Raw genomic sequence first — 19,968 nt, 5'->3', positions numbered from 1 at the left:
ACAATACATTGGTTGTTTTTCCCTTGAGACGGCTATTTCTAAGGAATATAAACAGTAGGTTTACAAAATAATAGGCTGAATGAGAAGTTTTAAAAAAGGAATTCACTTAAAGCTAAATTACCTAATGAAACTTCAAAATTGCTGAAAGTGTAATCTCAGCGAAAATATTCTAATCCCCACTAAACCGTAAAAGGTTAGGTAAAAAAAAAATCAAAGTGTTGTTATGGATAATTTAATGAAGTCAACATTATTCATGCAGATTTCTTACATTTCAATGCTTTTCTCCTCCCTGCAGAAACACAAATGTCGATGCAATTGTGAAACCATTTCCCATCTCAGGGGTTCCCAAACTTTTACAAGTCGTGGCCTTCAGAAGATCTAAAATATTCTCGCGGCATCTAGTAATATATGGTACCTCTACTTTATATACATTAATTAATTAATTAACTAATTAATATATAAATAGCATTTAATGTGCATATACGTATGTGAACATAGAAATAGATAGATAAACATCTAGTTTACATATTTGCTAGTTTTTGCGGGAAAAATCACAAAGTATGCAGTAACTGGGTTCCTATTGCAAAAGGATTTTTAAGGCTATTTTTAAGGATATAGAGGAAGGGTGCACTATCTCTTTTATTTTTTTATTGAAGTAAAATGCCTGAAACCGGAGGAGATTTTTATGAGTATCAATGACATTTTTGTTTCATTAGCAAAAAAAAAAAAAAAGATTTCATACTTTGGACACTTCACGGCACTCCTAACCTCTCTCAGAGGTACACGAGGGTGCTGCGCTTCCCACTTTGGAAACCACTGCCTCTTACGAATATTCTTGAGAGTAAAAAGATGTAATTAAGTCAGCGAAGAGCTAATTTCCGAAATTGAAAAAATTTTCCTTTTTAAGCTTAGGTGTTATGATTTTCCGTTCTATTTTCTTTTCCGGGAATTTTCGATAAATCCTTGGAATATGACATTCATAAATAGATTAATATTATAATTTTTTTCTTCGTTAACATAATGTTTTAAATCTCATTTAACTATTTAGTTAAAAAAGCTGTATCAGCATTTCGCATAACATCTTTTCAGAAAAATACAAATTAAAAAAAAGTAAGACAAGGGGGAAAAAAGAGTAACAATTTTATCGATGCATAACTGAGAGATAAATCTAAAACTGACGCATAAATTAAATATCAGTGCCATCAGTTTCTATATACTTTTGTTTAAAACTCTTTGAAATAAATGTACACTGTATAAATAAGGCTGACACGCATATACGAGATTTCTTTCTCCAATTTTGTCTAAGAAACTCATTTTAATTAGTATTTGAAGTAATTTGTAAATATATTATTTGCATTGTTTAAAAAAACCGTATTTTTTGTCTTAAATAAGATTTTACGCCGGTTTTAAAATTTACATTTTGTCATTATTTTTTCAAAGAAGATTGTCAATCTAGAAGTAAATGTAAATCGTTAGTTGTTTGCTTAATTTAATCATAAATTAATAAAAAGTAAAAATCAACGTTTTTTTCACTTTCTAATGCCAAATTACAAACAGGATGTGCATAAGAAATATATAAAGGTTAAACTAAAAAGAATGGAAGATTACTGTGCTAGAGGGGAACAGTCCCACATTTAAAAGAATTCAGGACTCCCAAAAGAGTTTTGAAAATTTATTCTAAAAGATGTTTCCGTTATAACTGAATGTTATGTTAGAATTTTCCTGTAGGAAACCCATTTCAATGACATTTTCATAAAGTACAGAGTGAGTCTAAACTCGTGGGAAAACTTTAAGGGGTGTTAGAAGGGACGGTAAGAAACAAGAATCATACTGGAACATATCGGTGCAAAAGCAACGCTGACGCATTACATGCACACAAAGCCAGAAATTGACGGATACAAAACAGGTCACAAGATTACACAAGTACAATTTTACATAACATTTTAGTTTTTACGAAAGGTTTAGAGCAGTTGTTAAAAGTTACGATCTGAAGTAGTAGCATTAATACATGCGTTGCAAGAAAAGAGACGATCTATGAAAATTTGCAAAAAGGGTTTGTTACTGCGATAGCGAGTGCTTTGTCATTGTGCCGCATGTATTTCAGCTGCAGGCCGCAAATTTCATCAACCGTTTTAAATCTTTCTTTAATACTAAAACATTATGTGAAATCGTCTTTGTGTAATTAATTTGTGACCTGTTTTGCATCCATCAGTTTCTAACTTGTGCATGTAGAGCGTCAATGTTGCGTTTGTGACCTATATGATTCCTCTTCCTTTAGCACCCCTTAAAGTTTCGTCTAAGAGTTTAGGCGCACCCTGTATAGTTTCTCTGTGTGTAATTAATTTTAACGTATTGGAGCTGTCCCGTTCTTATTCCATATAACTTTCTAAACAAATTTTGGATTCTTCATTATAATCCAAATAATATTCGATTCAAATAAGAAACCAATGCGAGTCTTGTGAGCTTGCCATAGCTCCTTCAATTTAAAATTTTGTATACTAATGGATGGAGATGTCTTAGAATGAAAGACAATGTCTTTATTCATATACTCGCCGCCTGCGGCGACCAGCTGGTTCGCCTTCTTACGCCATTCACCTTTCTATGCAAGCAGCCACCTACGGCGGCTGTTTGGCTAACTTGTCATTTATCATTTTAATTCAAGTTTGCCGTCTTTGGCGGCTGTTTAAATAAATTTGGCAGCAGTATTAATCAATCCATCTCTATCTCTTTTGTGCCATTCACATTTTTACGCCAAGATTGGCGCCTTCGGCGGCTATCTACCTTTACGATCTATCTCTAAAATTTCTTATCCATCTCTATTTATTTTAACCTCCCACCTCATTTCCTAATAAAAACAAAGATCACTCAAAAAACCGCTTTTTTATTTAAGTAGAGCAAAAAAAAAAAAAAAAAAAGTTATCTCCAAAATTCCCCGTAGTGTGCCAAAAGTAACAAAGTAAAGTAAGTGACAAAGAAAAAAAAATCTCGCTGTTTTTAGTGACTTAAATGCGCACAACTATGAAATGTAACGTAATATAGATACAACAAAACGTCCAGCTTGGGGGGGGGGGGGAGAATGAAAAAAAAAATAAATGCAATCCCTAAATAAAACAAAAAAAAAAAAAAAAAAAAGGAAAGGAAAAAAGCAAGCGCTGCCGGAAAAACACGTGGTCATCACGTCATAAAATTAGAAGTAAGCTATATAGTAAAAAAAAAGAGATTAGCATTGTTTGCGATTAAGATTCCGTCGTAAATATCGAATCGAAATCCAAGTAGTGACGTCAGAGCCATAGAAGATTTAAGAACGCTTTTTTCGACTGATGCGTGGAAAGACATAATGTGTTCAGCATTAAAAAAATTGTAAAAAAAAAAACTATTGCGTATTTTTAAGAACTTTTTCTTCTGAAGAGGGCGAAATGTTTTCACTATTACCAACTTAAATTTTAGAAATGAGGCTTTGATACTTCTCGCAGGATGATATTAGAAAAATATAAAACCCAGAAAAAAATGCAAAATAAAGGTTTTTTCAAAAATTTATAAAAAATACAAAAATTGCTCTATTTTCAAAATTTTTTTGTTCATCATATTTAAAATTAAATTTCCGACCCTATAGTACAAAAAATATTTGTCTGGCGCGATTGGTTCGGGGTCTGTGAGTTTAAAAGTACTAAAAAGTGCTAAAAATCACATAAAACATTAAATAACTTTTTTTCTAATTAAAATATCAAAAATCGAAGCCCGAGGTGCACAACTTCAGCAAAAACTACACCTGTATTCCAAATTTCATCTTTCTAGGCCTTACCGTTTTCCCGGGATGCGCGCCACACACACACACACACACACACACACACACACACACAAACATCTTATTTTATTATATGTATAGATTTCAATGCAAAACACAAAACTGGCAAAGAGTGCAGCTGCCACCTTCTTGCACCGAGGTCTTCAACTCTTACCGAGACAGATTTCGAAATTGAAATAAGAGCTAACACTTACTTCCTGTGATCTTTATCTCGGGTATAATTTGGTGGACAAACTATTCTGTTGCACTTGTAACCACCTCGAGTATTCAAGCAGACTTCCTCGGGGCCGTTGCAAACATTTTCTTCCTTGCATTCATCAATATCTGAAATCGTAGAAAACGATTACGTATATGCACCATGTCTCAAGGCGCACAAACACTCACATTCGCGTATTATTTGACCAATCTAAAGAAATGGGTCAAGTATTTTTTTTTTTCCAACCAACCAAGGAAACAAAACATTTTCTTCCTTGCATTCATCAATATCTGAAATCGTAGAAAACGATTATGTATATGCACCATGTCTCAAGGCGCACAAACACTCACATTCGCGTATTATTTGACCAATCTAAAGAAATGGGTCAAGTATTTTTTTTTTCCAACCAACCAAGGAAACAAAACCCCGAAAAGTAATTTTTAAATACAGCCAAACCCGCGCAGAATATCAGCTCTCTAGTGTATTTCTCTTTGGAGTTACAAATTGTATATTGTATCAGTACAGACAAATATTTTGCATAGTGTCAGAATCTAATGCGAGTTTCCGGGCAGAGTTACGATAACGTGGTCAATTTGGTGGGATTGGAGGTAAACAATAGAGTTGGAGAACAATTTTATACATTTTAATTAAACTTTCAAAGTTGTTTAATGCCTTTAAAAAATACTTGGTTGATTATTTTGAATTTATCATATTTGTGCTAAAATAGTTTGGTCAATTAAAGTTATAGTTTGACCGAATGTGATTTAATGCTATTTTGGAAATAGTTGAACTTCTTTACTAGCTTTACTTTTTCATTTATGTACAATGAAAAGTTAATACATTATCACTTCAGTTAAATGAGTGCAGGCTACTTATTTTTTTTTATTCGGTCCAAGATTTTTTATAAATAGTACCTACATTTTCTTTTCTGAACATTTCAATTCAGTACTATTCAAATATAAAATCAATTTTTTTTTTCGATTCAAAATTTTTTTTCTAAAACGTATTTTCTTTTCAGAACATCTCAGTGCAGTACTATTCAAATATAAACTCAATCTAATGGAAACTAAGATATTTGGTGTTTTTTTGTCGACGAACTGCATTTATGTATACTCATTTTGCTTAATAACTGCAACGTAGCTTGAAAAATTATCGGACTTTCAGAAGCTTAAAATCAATACAGTTCATTACTTCTTGAGAAGGACTGATTCAACCGATATATTACCATGACAAGTACGTTCAGAAAGCAGTCGGTAGCCATTGGGACAGGAGCAGGCGTATGATCCTGGCACGTTGTTGCAGAAGCCAATACACAAGTTTCCACGGCCCTCCATCATCTTGCACTCGTCGATATCTATTCTCAGGTTCATGAAATGAAATAAATAAATTAATAAAATATAGGTGGGAAGGGGGTAGGGGCAGAAAACAAAAGAAATATAAGTGTATTAAATGAAAACATCATAAACGTTTTTAAAAGACATCATTTAACAATATTTGCACTGCACAGCAAGAAAAATGTCCTTTGAAACGAAAATATCTCTTACTTGCATATTTTGGACTGAAAATACCGAATATGAAATTATTTTTTCTCAACCACGCATCCGTTTCACAAAAATCGACATTTTACTTTTTTTTATGTTCCTGTGTCGGCCACCGAACATTGGTATCATCTTGCAAAAAAAAAAAAAAAAAAACCACCATGTTCTACAGAAAAACAAGGACTTTAAACTGAAATATAATGTTATGATCTGCAAGAAGCTTCTCCCCCTCCCCCCATACTTGTGATTTCATGTAAAGTTTTTAAAAAATTAATACAAAGCGTATAAAATCAAATTAAAAAAAAAAAAAGACGTTTGACCGAATTCGGCACGTGTTTCATTCAGGTTCTATTCTTCTATCTGTTCTGTAGATCAATGGACAGATACAAAATTTTCTATTCGTTTCTGTTTTGAAGTTATGCAGGAGGAACTTTCTGTTACCGATTCATCTAAAAAAATACTTCAGAAACCTTTTTTTCTTTTTAAAGAAATTAAGAACCGTACATTCACTGGGGTGAGTTCATTTACTGGTTGGGTTACCTTATAATGACCAATACAAATTTTAATTTAAAGTTTAGTTCAGGCAAAAACATTTCGAGAGTATACCCACCATATTTTTAACAGGAAAATGTAATGTTTCTCCATTTGTTCAAAATTTATTTATATGCCACCGTTTTTGTGTGTTCTAGCTGAAAGTCTCTCTGTCTGGATGCCCGGAGGATGGCTGGATGTCTGTAGGATCTCTGTGACGCGCATAGAGCCTAGACCGTTCGACCGATTTTCATGAAATTTGGCACGAAGTTAGTTTGTAGCATGGGGGTGTGCACCTAGAAGCGATTTTTCAAAAATTCGATTTTGTTCTTTTTCTATTTCAATTTTAAGAACATTTTCCGGAGCAAAATTATCATAAGATGGACGAGTAAATTACGAAATTATCATAACGTGGAACCGTAACATGGGTACAAGCTAATTGGTGAGAAAATTCACCATGCATTATTTGTATATATACAGGCGAACCAAAAGACCTTTTAATTTTTCTATTACGGACAAAGCCGTGCGGATACCACTAGTTTGAAATAAAAACATTGGATAATCATGAAACGTATGTTGGAGAGTTATAAAATAAACAGTGCATGCTTAAAATAAACAAAACTTATGATGGAAATTCAAATACATAATTCTGATAATGTCATGAAACTTGAAACAATCAGTTACCTTGACAAGATCTTTTATCTGGTCCAAGAGTATATCCATTCTTACAAGCGCACTGATATGATCCCCAAAGGTTGTTGCATGTTTGTTGGCAGATATTCGGAGTTTCTGCGCACTCGTCGATATCTAGAACGATAGCAGATAAGTGACAGAATCCAGTGCACAAAGAAAATGAAACTACAATATGCAGATGAAGCATATCAATAGCAATCCCCCATTGTTGAAAATCATTAATTGCGCTCACGAGAAAAATTACTGGTAACGTTGTTTGCCATTCCCTCCACCCTGAATTCCGGTAAGCAACGGATGGTGATTTCTGGGAGAGAAAAATTTCTTAGCGTTCCGCACACTCCTAAAATAATAGATGTTAAAAAAAAGAGAGCCGTCTTCCTCGTGGTATCTCCAGAGCAACGAATGCTAATAGGTTCCAAAAACTGCAAACAAGCAATTAAAGGATATGCTTATACAGTATATAGTAGTCTCGATATCTCGAACGTCGATAGCTCAAAAACCTTGATATGACGAAAAATTATTTTCTGCTTTGATTTTGCGCATTTATCTAATGTTATTTTTCATTCTTATGTCGAAGAGTTTTCAATCAAAACATTGTTGTGTCGAATATTTTTCGAAAAACCGCAGTTTTTCCGTTGAACTTGATCTTGAAGCAATTCGAGGAATGTTTTCTAAAATTTCTCACATACTTCATGATTTATCTCGGGTTAAGAATGATTCGAAGAAGCTTATCTACTGTCACTTTCATTCTAGAGCCCGGGGGTGTCAGAAAATGTAAGCCCTGAGAAACCCAAAAAACCTACTTAAAACACAATACTGGGCGTTTTTATGAAATTCTAATTGCGTAAGTTCACTGTACTCATTAGTGCTCATTCTTTTATATCAAATGTAATTATTTTTGGCTCATTCAAAAAATTAAAGTTTTTATTATTGTTTTTAGTTTTTTTTCAACTGTCATTACATGTTTCCACTTATTTTGAACTATTGTGACTAGTTTTTACTATAACTATGACCTTGTTGTCTCGACAAGTCGATATCTCGAATTTTTTTTAACCGTCCCTTCGACTTCGTGATATCGGGAGCATTCTGTATGACAAATAAATGTCACTTAATAAGAACACTTATCTCTACAGTCAGGTTTTAAAATGAAGCGACCATAGCGGGACAGTCCCGTTCTACCCAAAATGTTTCGTTTTCTGAAATGACAGAATGTGAACGTCTGTGGGTGGGTGGCATTCTTTAAGCATTTTCAAACCAATAATAGCTTGATAAATGAAAAATTATCATATAAGCTTTGTGCTGTGCGGCAATATGATTAAAGTGAAAAACCAGCGTAAATAAAGCACAAATTCTGGAGAAAATACAGCATATAGCTATTTCATGGCTATAATAAAGCCTCTTCATCAGTGCAAGAAGTTCACCAACCAACCAGTCAGGAAAGAACTAACAACAACACGTGGACACCGGTATTTATACCAAAGAGGGCCAACCAATAGTAATTCAGGACACAAGACATAAGACTTTTGGTTGTGTTGGTGAACTTCTTGCACTGATGAAGAGGCTCCATTGTACATTATTTACGTTGGTTTTTCGCTTTAATCAATAATGGCTTGATTTCATGAACTTCGCATAATTATTGAATATATTTTAATGTTTTCAAGATAACTACTCACACGCATCAAAAAGGCAAATACTTTTGATATTTTCTCGGAATTTCAAGTGTTGTTGTCAGGGTGTAAATTTAATGGTGCAATTTTAGTGATCGTTTGAAAATAATAGGACCGAAACAATTTGTTATTTTGATGTCTGCCATGGTAGATAAAATAGGGTTAAGTCCGAAATTGGAATTTTCAAAGTATTGAGTTGTATTAAATTTGTACTAGAAACGTACTTGCGTAATATACTCGATAATATTCACGAAAAAAAAACTATGTAATGATAAAATAGTTATAGTTTGGATTTATATGTTAGATAGATCAAGATCATGTTTTGCATGTATACAGCCAACGAAACTCGTCATAAAGAGTTTCATCATGCTTTGTGTTGTTGGTTCTGCTTCCATAGCTATTGTGGTCACGGTACGTCATATTTCTGGCAAAAAAATATTTTAAAGAGAATAAACAAACAACACAAGAAAAAGTTAATTGTTAGATTTTAACAGAGTACATTTTTGGCTATTAAACTACAGAAAAGCATTTAAGGGCGATTCTCGAAAAAATTTCCCGTGCGTAACGCTAAGTTTTTTATTTTATTCAAGTAACTATTAATTAAATTTGAGATTAACTGTTATGCTTTGATAGTACATTAAAGCATGTATTATTCCCCAACAGCATTATTTTTTTAAGACTTTGGTTAGCTGGAAAAAAAAAACTTGGCTTTACGCACGGGACATTTTTTCGAGAATCACCCATAATAGTAACAAAATTGTTACGTTATAACACTTGAAATTATAATTACAAGCTGTGACAATGAGATATAGGGAAATTAGAGTGGAATTTAAGGGATTACATGTATGCTGGTTTCAAGTTACATAAATGTCTGATAGAATCTACTATTGAAATGCTTTTAGATTTTGATAAGCGAGTTACTTACAGAAGTTGACAATTTTATTACAGAAATTTTATTTTAAAAAGTTAACAATACTAATATTTATGCTCACCAACGCAATTTTTGCCATCGTCAGCTTTTTTAAATCCCTCGTTGCAATTACAAACGTACGATCCTTGTGTGTTAATACATTCCGAGATAATTGAACAAATTTGACCTCGGAATCGTGTACACTCGTCGATATCTGAAAAGAAGTTCCAGAAAATTAAGACACATTCTATCTCAATATCTTCACATTGCATTGATTCACATTTATATACGAATTGAGACCTACGATCTACTAATATTCGGCGTAGTATTTATATATTTCATATTAAGTTTATTTTATTTTGAATGTTTTGCTCAATTAGTCAAGTGAATGCGGTGCAAAGTGGATAGGGCAAAGTGAAATAGCTCATTTCGTTTACTTATTCAATCATTTATTAAATCACTTACACATTCATTTATTGATTAATTTATTCACAGTGCTTTATTTATTAATTCACTTATTTATTCATTTGTTCACTTATTGTCTCATTAACTCACTGTTTTATTCACTCATTTATTTTTCTCATACACTTGTTCATTATTCATTTCTTCATTCATTCTTTTAATTACTCACTCATTCGATAAAAAATATTTTTAACTATCAAAAAAGAACTATTTTGTTAGAGAATTTTTTTTTTATTTTTCACTTAATCCCATGAAAAAAAAAATCTTTTTTTTTTGAAGGTACAAATTTTTTTGCAAAAAAAAAAAAAAAAAATAATGTTTTAATGCAAGTTTTATTACAAAATATATTTTCTCTCTTTATGTACGAAATTTTCAAAATAAATTTTCAATTTGTTCACTTTGAGAAAAAGTAAGCTGTCTTAACTATTTCACTTTGCCCCTTCCTCTACTTTACAAAACGAATGAGTAGAATACCTTTGTGCAACAAAATAAGAGTAAGAATACAACGTGTATGTCTTACGTGTGCTCTCGTGACGTCTGACGTGTGTATATATACTATAACGTATACATACACAAATTAGCAATTAATTGCAGACACGTGTTTTGGAATGTCAAGAAACCCTTTTTCCAATGAAAAAGTCTGAAATCAATTGCTAAGTTATGCTTTTTGAACGTTGTATTATATTTTTCACAGGGCTTGTAGTTAATTTTGCTATTGACAAAGCTGTTTACAATTTACGAGAATAAGAATAGAAAAACTATGAATTCGAAATAAATGAAAATTATTCATGTGAACTTAACTATTTTGATGGATCGGAAATATAAACTCTAGGAAACATGCTCTAAAATCGTCCTCAAGGCTTCGACGAGGACGTCCTTTCCTTTTGATTTCTACAGATAGCGAGTCAATTGATGGGTTTTTAAAGCTACATTCAGAGGCGCCTTATTGGAGTCACCGTGACGTTTGAAATTTTTTCTTTTTTCGCAAGTTTTGCTGACAATTCGGAAAATTTGAAGGCACAACATTGATATCCTTTATTATTATTTTTTTAAATTTTAAAATCATTTTTAATGATGCCTGATGTTTCATCTCGTCATAGATGTTATGTATGCCTAATATGTGTGCACTGTGCATGCTCGTATGTTTATCATTCGGTAAAATTGGAATTTCATTCGGTAAATTGAGAATTTTCCCTCTCCTCAAAATTTTAGTTCAGTGTACATCTAGTTACATTTTATTTTTCATCCTAAAGAAAGAGGTCGTTAAAGCATGTTGAAACACTAGTAGTTATTCTTCTCCAATTGGAAGGTTGACCATATTTCAAAAATATTTTTTTCTGAAGAACATGAGGTAAGTTATTTATTACCTTAATTTTGACTTGTTTTCTCTGTTAAAAGAAAATCTTAAACGACATTCAGCCGTTGTTTTCAGTTTTGCTGCTGACGTCACAAGTGAGTAAATCGCTAGGGTTACCAGATTTAAGTTTCAGGACACTGCCAAACTTCACTATAAACAAATATTTTATTTAACTAACAATTTTTGTTAGTTATCTGCTAATAAAATGCTCGTGGTGAAAAAATCATTAAAGGGCGATATCTTGCCAGAAAAGACATCCACTCGCTCCGATTCAAGATAACATTCATCACTTGTGACGTCACACGAAGAAACTTTTTTTTTTTAAATCAGACATTTAAAAATATTAATTAAAAATTAAATTTTGGGATAAGTATTTTCTGGGTCCATGTTATTCTTTTCACTTATTCTACCAATTTCAGTGACTAAAAGTTGTACTTTTCACTGAAGGTACAATCCCATAACAAAAGAGTTTCTCCAGTTAGAAATTGTCTCGCAACAAGAAAACGAAGCGACGAAAGAAAACAATAAAAATAACATGTAACAACAGCGTTGCTTTTAAAATGCTTGATGCTGGAGTGATGTTTATGTTTTCCAAGAAAGAATGCGAATGAAAGCATTCACCTTCACATTCTCGTACTGCATTCAGCGAATATCCTCGAGGGCATTCGCAGGTGTAATGGCCAGGTCGGTTCCTGCACGTCTGCTGAGGACCGCATTCGTCGATTCTTCGTGCGCATTCATCTATGTCTGCAAAATAAGAATACCGACAGTTATCGGGCTCGTTTTATTAACCCGTTCTGACTGGAATTTTATTTTGATATTAAAGGTTTTTTTCTTTTTCCTCAAGCGTTTCGATAGATTTTTGCGGTCTGATTCTAACCAGAAAACCATACGATAGTGTAATAATGGGGAAAAGAATCAATAAATGCTAATGGAAAGAGCAAAGTACAACATGTTTTTAGATACATAAACTATTTGCCCTCGTCTCCCTTTTATCGAAGCAAGAAGTAACGAAGTTTGCCAAAATAAGAAAAATCGCCAAATTTAGCGAGTTTCGGTGAGAAATGGAAGATATCTTTCACATGCTTTGCAGATAAGCTATGAGATGGCTTGCCAGATGCAGACGGTGAAATAGCCTAGTACCTTTCATTTCTCGCCAAGTTTTTAAATTTGGTAAGTTTGTCCGAAAATGTCGGCAAACCTTGAGACTTTGTCTCTCGACAACGGAAAGACGAGGGAAAATAAGTAATGCGTCAAAAGAAAATGCTTCACTATGCTCGTGCAATTACTACCTAATTTGTTTTCTATTTCTAAACAACTCGTCTGGCTCCCTGGTAAAAATATACAAAATAAATTATACTTCCTTATTTTATTTTAATTACATCCCTTAGTTTTAAGAAAGCGAAAATTATGGCAAAAATTATTAAACTGCTGTGAATTTTTATATTTCCATTCATTTAACTTCTTTGAGATTTATCGAGTTTTTCTTGGAAAGTTTTATATTTACGTTGTACGAAAAGTAAATAAATTTTTGCAAAGTTAAAATTTGCGAACCGCAGTGTTACGCAGCATAAGTGAGACATTAAATTTCAAATTTTGAGATATCAATTTGGCAAATTAGGATTTTGTTGATTTATGGTCATTGAAATGATGGACATAAGTATCACTTATTGAAGTCATAAAATGGCGAAAACGCTGACCGTCTACGGAGACTACATGAAATAAAAGGAAAAACCTAATAGTATGTACAGACACAGTGAAGCCTATGTAAGTTGACCATTCGCGGTGCACTACTTTAGTGGTCAACTTAAACAAGTGGTCAACTTACAGAGGTTGATTTATATGATAAGGGCTGATTCCGTGCCTGAAAAAAGCGGTCAACTTAGACAGGTGGTCAACTTACAAGGGTGGTCAACTTCATTGGTTTTACTAGTCCTAAGTCTCCTAAGCAAAAAGAAGAGCCCAAGACCCTGATGGTTTAGTGGAAATTAGTTTCATGGACCTATTTAATAGCAGTAATTAAATATATAACTAGTTTCCAATAAAGTTTCACTTCGATGGATCAGTTTTACCTAGGCATTGACTTCCAAACTCGTTCAACTCATATCCTGGATCACATTGCAAAAGATTCTGACAGCTGTAAGAACCGATAGTATTAAGGCATCTCTGATTCTGTCGGCACACATTGCTTCGAGCGCATTCATTGATATCTGTAATAAAAGTGATTATATTTTCAATTTGCGTGTTTTTCAAACTAATTTAAATGAACTAATATACGCTTATTTTCAAATTTAAAGAATCATTGCGTTTAATGGGAAAGAAATGTGCAAAGCACAACTTGTTGAGTTTCGTGCAAAAGCTCATTAAAAGTATCCATTAGTATTATTTCTATATTTATATGATATGCAAGAAATGTAAAAAATAACTGGTTAATAAATCACTGGCCTGTGACGTCAGATGGCATAGGAAGTGACGTCCGATAGGAGAGAAACGCTAGCGAACCGGTTCCCATGTCATGGGAGAAATCGAAGAACGTGCATTCGACTTCGAAGATGAAACGTAAAAGGCTTATCTCCTCGCGTTTCTGGAACATTAAACCTCTCATCCTCTCGGAAATATTCGAATATCACCATTGATATTATTTGAGGAAGATTATTTAGATTGTGCTTTAACGAATCCGGCCTCCATAGTGTGTTCAAAAGGATTATTGAATTTCTAAAAAATAAAAATATCAGCGCGCTCAAAATGTCCCTAGCGAAAACAAGGGATCTTCGGCGGAAGGCTGCCCATTCGCGCCCTGTGACGTAGGCTCGTGACGTTTCAGAAGAGCGCACTTTTGCGCGTGGATTTTTAAAAATTCATTAAAAATCAACCACGGTGTTTTAAAATTCGGCGATGGTGAATTTTTTAGTTTTGAGGGTCAATTAACAATATGCAATAGCCAAAATATGAACATTTAATAGGTTGCAACTTCCCTATTAGTACTCCGTTGATTAATTTATTTCAGCACGAGTTTTTCCATTGTTCATTTGAAAACTGTTATTTTCCTTTGTTATTATTTTGACTGTCAATGACTCTTCTGTCCAACAGTCTGGGAAAACTTCAATGCGTTTCAATAAATAGTTTTCAGTTTTTAACAATTTTTCTGTTTGTCGCTTCTTTTTTTGAATTATTAGCAAACTTGATCTTCTCACTCAGGCTGCGGAGTCGGAGGGAAAGTGACCGGCTCTGAGATTTTTTAGAGTATTCGACTCCAACTCCGACTCCTTTGCCCCAAAATCAGTCCGACTCCACAAGCACTGACAGAGTTGCGGACTTTGAGGGAAAATGGCCGACTAATTCCTGACTACTAGTCATGGAGTTATAAGCCTTCGACTATCGACTAAAAGTTCGACTCCAACTTCACGACTCCGACGCCGCAGTCCTGTTCTCAGCAAGTCTGAAGGGTGTAAACAGGGCTGGCTCTAGTAGTATTGCCGCCATAGGTGATATTGACAAGCGCCGCTCCTCCCCCGTTGAATAGTAATGATAATATTAATAATATAAAACAACATATTAATAAAATAAAAATAATAGAAAAGTGCTTAGAATTAAAGTGAGTTTCTAGTTAAATTCCAAACTAGATTTGGCATATCCAAGCACTGGTACCCACTCTAAATTATCTTTTCTAGCATTAAAGTAGTGCATCCTATGGCATTGAATCAGTTATTAATATTTTCAAAAGATTTTCAAATCACGCAATTTGCCGCCTCTAAAATTAAATTGAATTCCTAGTTAAATTCCGAACTATGTCTTGCATAACCAAGTTCTGGTGCACACTCTAATTTTTTTTAAATTTTTTTTTAGCATTGAAGCTGTGAATCTTATAGCGCTGAAACAGGTATTCATAAAAAATGTTTCAACTTTGAAATTTGGCGCCCCCAAAATCTCTGCCGCCCTAGGCGGCCGCCTTGGTAGCCTACCACAGGAGCAGCGGGCCTGGGTGTAAATATACAATACATTATCATTGAGCAGATTTCTTAATAAGTGAATGACTTTGTTAACATTTACGAAGTCGAAAATAGCTTAATCTGAAAAATGACCAAAACATCGCAGGGTTTCTTCAGCCTTACCCACGCAGTTTCCTTCGTCGTCGGTCTCCATGCCCCTCCCGCAGACCACTACTTTGCATGTTCCGTCGGACAGCAGTTTCTGGCCGGGTGGACACTGGACTCGGCGGCAGCGGAAAGACCCTCCCGTGTTGTAGCACTCGAAACCTGGTCCGCAATTGTGGGTATTCAGCAAGCACTCGTCATCATCTGAAAGGGATGCTTTGGTCAGGAACGTGGAAAGGAATGCCGTTGTAAAGTTTTTTTTCTTTTTCAACAACAAAAAAAAAAAGACATAATATGTTTTTTTATAAAATACAGTTCGTAAAATACTACGTAAAAAACGTTAAAATTAAAACAAAAAGTGGACACATTAACTATACTTTCTTTTTTAAAAATCTTTTGGAAGTAGGATTTCAAATGGGGAAATGCGTGTCAGCCAAGTCGTTGGCCGATAATCGACTTTTTATAAATATATATGAGGCAGTGAGAAGCAAAGGGATGTAAGTGGACACTTTCAAGTTTTTTCTAAAACGCGTATAAAGATTACGTCTTAGGTAGGCTTTCATTGAGTTTTTTTTTTCTAAATCAGGCTATACAGCAACACCTACCAGGGTACTAGTACTATCTCTTGCCCCAAGAAAGAGGAGGGGTTCACTTTCCATTTGTACTGGTAATCTACTCATATATACCTCATATATATTCATAAAAAATCGCTTATCGATCAACGGCTTGACAGACACGTATTTCCCCATTTGAAATCCTACTTCCAAAAGTTAAAAAAAAAAGAAAGTATAATTAATGTGTCCACTTTTTGTTTTAATTTTAACGGTATTTTACGGAACATTAAAGAGTATTTCAAGTTTATTTCTTCCATTTTTAAGCTGTCATAAAAAAAGTAGGTTAAAAAAATTACAATAGAAGGATAAAAGTTGAATGAAAAAAAAAATACCGATGAAGCACAAAGTTATTAGTTTAATTTCAATTGGTAAAAAATATTTAAACACCATTGTAGCCAAGATGGATAAACTTCTGCTGAGAAAACTTTCGAAAGCTCTACAGAAAGACTTTATCCAATGATTTTGAGAATGCTTTTGACAATGATGCCACAAACTTACACTTACAGAATTATTTTATGATGCAAAGTGTTTTTGTGTACATTCTGAGAGTCATGAAACACTCTCCATCAAATAATAATAATAGTGGGAAAGGGGTTAAGCAGGCAAATAAGGAGCATTGTTATCATTGTTATCAAGTAGATTTTCCGTTATGTAAATTATAAGCAGCGAATTAATCCTGAATTGGTGTAAGTTTTCAAGAAGAGAAGGAACATACCTTCACATTCTCCTGTTGCAGCATTCAGTGTGTAACCAGTTCCACAGCTAATTAATCTAATGCAAGTGTATGAGCCAACCGTATTATCGCAACGCTGACTTTCAGCGCAAGCGTGCAACTGTAGTTGACATTCGTTGATGTCTGGAAAATGAAAAAGAAAAGATATAAATAAAAGTTTTAGGCTTTAATAATACTCTATCAAAGATGGTGCGTTCAAACCCTTATTTTAAAGGAAATAAAAATGTTTTGGTTATTAACTTCTTTGTTCTGCCTTAAAATAAAGTTGTTTTGTAAGTAAGAAAACTCCTCTCAAATGGAGGCAAATTAAGCAAATTGAAGTAACAATAAAAGAGGAATGTTAGAAAATTACTGCTTTTTTTTCTCTTTGAATTAAGTGAGGACATGTTTTTAAAAGTCACCGCTATTTTGTGATCATGGAAACTTCCTTTAAGTGTAGTTCATCAACATTTGAAAATTTACTTACATTTCTTTTTACTTCATTAGCTTAAATATAAGTTTAAAACAAAACTTGCTGGAACTGTTTTTTGTCACGAATATTCAAAATTAGTTCTACTACTATGAGCAAAAAAAAAAAATATTTGCGTCTCCCCTGAGTCTTGAGCTTTTCTGAAAGGAATTATTTTTTCCGCTATAATTATCATGGATATTCCAAACAAATTTGATTTTATGCAGAAGAATCAGGTTTTGGATTGCTTTAAATATTATAAATGTGAAGGAATATCTTTGGTTCGATATTAGCGAATTTATGAGAATAATTGAAAGGACTAAAAACAGAACAAAATATAATTTCAGAATAAAAAGAAAAAGTACTTTTGTGTAAAATTTCAGGAAAATTAGTCAAACAGCCGAAGGTTTACTCTACAATACAGTCAGACAGTCAGACATGTTTTCCATTTTATTATTAGTGAAAATTATACGTCACCATTGCATTGTCTTGTAAGGAGATTCATGGTATAGCCTTGCGGACAGATACACCGGTAACTTCCTTGAGTATTTTCACATGTTTGTCCTGCTTGACATACATGCAAATCAATGCACTCGTTCACATCTGCAGGGGAAATCATACATTCAAAATTCAAAGCAATTGTAATTTAATGGGACGAAACAACAACAAAGAGATTGGAGATGCAATGCCAAATGCAGTACGCACTCTAAATTTAATTGATTGTTAAAAAGAAAGAAAAAAAAAAACTGAACAGCTGACTACTATTACAAATGGAATAAATACCACAGAATAAAAATGCTCTCTTTACTAGTCGATCAACTGAACTTTTATAACTGAAATATTTCTGAAACTTTGGGTTAACATGTGGTGTTTCATTTTAATTCTTATTGCTACAATATTTTCGATAATTGTTTATGCACATTTAAGCAGTTTCTATTAAAATATTCAGTTTTCCCAGAAAGAAGGAAGCTCCAATATTTATTTTAAACTTGTCATCATAATACCATTTTCTAATTGATTCAGAAAAAGTGAACACATTTTTTTTTTCATTATCATTTAATATGGGTATTGGCTTTTGAAAAATATTTTAAAGAAAAATTAATGCATGAATAGTATAGTTCCCAGGAACTTAGCCGTTGTTAAAGGGAGTAAAAGGGTCGTAAAACGAAGCTCTAGTACATTTTCGATGTCTATTTAGTACATTTTAAATTTTTTTCCATTTAGTACATTTTCGCTTATCAATATTTTGTGGATGTGCAACGTTGGTTGTAAAGTATAAAAGTCTTCCAAGAATTAAATTATAATTTAAAATCAACATCAAATGCACCTCAGCTAATTTGTGCATTAAATAATAAGTATATTACTGCATCAATTCTTCTTTTCTACAAGTTAATTTCTGTTATTTTCTTTTAAATCACAAATTAAAAGAATATGAGCTTATTTAATGCACGTGTATTCGCTTAAAATTTGCTATTTTGAAAAGGGAAAAATGAACATCCTAAGCACATAGAAGGTGAAGCAACGAAAGACAATGCTTTTGAATTGGAAGGTTCTACTTATTTAATTATTTATTTATTCGTATTTTATTTCTAGTATTACTTTTTATAACTCAAGTTAAGATGTCGTTTGCTCAGTTTTCCTTCCTTGCGTTAGAAATCTTAAATATTAAAACCTGAGAGTATGTATCAATCTATGTATGTCACTCTAACTTCTACAGAATGTCAGAGAATTGATGACCGAACCAGGTATCGTTAGATTCGTAATTTTTCGGGCATCATGTCTAGGCAGATTTCGTTTAAATTAGCGAAAATATTTTTAAAACGTCAATTTCTACTCTTAGAACTTCTTTTCTCAACGTTACGTTTTTTTTCGCCTTTGGAAAACTAGGGCCTTTTTTTCTATGGCTTATATTTATCTCTCTTTTTCTGTTTAAAGCGCAAAAATTGAATATGGTAAAGTGGAGGCGTGTGGCTGATTGGGAATGAACTGGTTGTAGAGGTGCGCCGCGCTGAAAATTAATGTACTGCTCACTAATTATGTACCGCCTCATTCGGCGAGAAGGAGTGAAGCCTCTAAAGTACACCAGTTAAGGGTTAAAGTACTGTTTCTTATTATTCCATTTTGCAATTGAAGGGCTTGCTGAAAAAAGAGGTAGCTCCAAATTTCAATTTTAAAAAAGTCTGTAATAAAGTTCATAACACTAGATCACATTTTAATTACAAAGGGAAAAATCATGATTCCTCTTGTGCAATTATACTGAGAATAATACAAGATGAGTTATTAAAATGTTAAAAAGAAAAAACTGGATTGGTGTTTTAAGCTCAAATGCAGAGCTTTTGAAAATATTGAAATGGGCACTACCTTCTTTTTATCAACAAGCCCTTCAATTTACACATATTCAAACGCATCTTACACCATTGGTATCTAACTGCCCTTATTTTTTAACAGGGAGATATGTTCAATAAGCAAAAAGCATGGATTAATTTAAATCTTACCAACGCAACTGTCTATGCTTCCATTGTAAAAGTAGCCTGTACCACACCTTTGTACTTGCTGTGGTGCTTTGGAATGACATTGGAAGCTTCCGACTGTGTTGACGCAGTTCTGTGTTCTTCTGTCGCAGTCGTCTGTGCCTTCCAAGCACTCGTTGATTTCTATAATAATAATTACAGTGATACCATTGCCACTTCTACTATTACTACTAATAATAATATGTAAATAAACTTTTAAATGAAACATACTTAAGTTGAACTATGCAAATAAATTCGGAGCGCTCTAAAATTCTTTCGGTAAGTTAAAGTCACTAGTAGTGGCCACTTCAACGTTTATATTTGAAAAAATAGGATTCCGGGTTTCTCGATTCAAATGTGCAGGACGTATACCTCCTGCACGTTTGAATCCATCGAGAAAACTGGAATCC

At 33.3% G+C, this 19,968-nt stretch overlaps 1 protein-coding gene across 1 annotated transcript in view; it reads right to left on the bottom strand.

Moving 5' to 3' along the window:
* Positions 1-19,968, bottom strand: part of LOC129218598 (fibulin-1-like) — a 77,084-nt gene that overhangs the window by 10,998 nt on the left and 46,118 nt on the right. The window contains 10 exon segments of the mRNA XM_054852919.1: positions 4,000-4,129; positions 5,227-5,355; positions 6,755-6,877; positions 9,423-9,554; positions 11,781-11,906; positions 13,232-13,369; positions 15,272-15,457; positions 16,583-16,723; positions 17,526-17,651; positions 19,544-19,702. Coding sequence (XP_054708894.1) covers positions 4,000-4,129; positions 5,227-5,355; positions 6,755-6,877; positions 9,423-9,554; positions 11,781-11,906; positions 13,232-13,369; positions 15,272-15,457; positions 16,583-16,723; positions 17,526-17,651; positions 19,544-19,702 — 1,390 coding nt within the window.

This window comes from Uloborus diversus, chromosome 1 (assembly GCF_026930045.1).
Source record: "Uloborus diversus isolate 005 chromosome 1, Udiv.v.3.1, whole genome shotgun sequence".
In the NCBI taxonomy this organism is placed as follows: domain Eukaryota; kingdom Metazoa; phylum Arthropoda; class Arachnida; order Araneae; family Uloboridae; genus Uloborus; species Uloborus diversus.
This window is presented reverse-complemented; position numbering and strand designations above follow the sequence as displayed.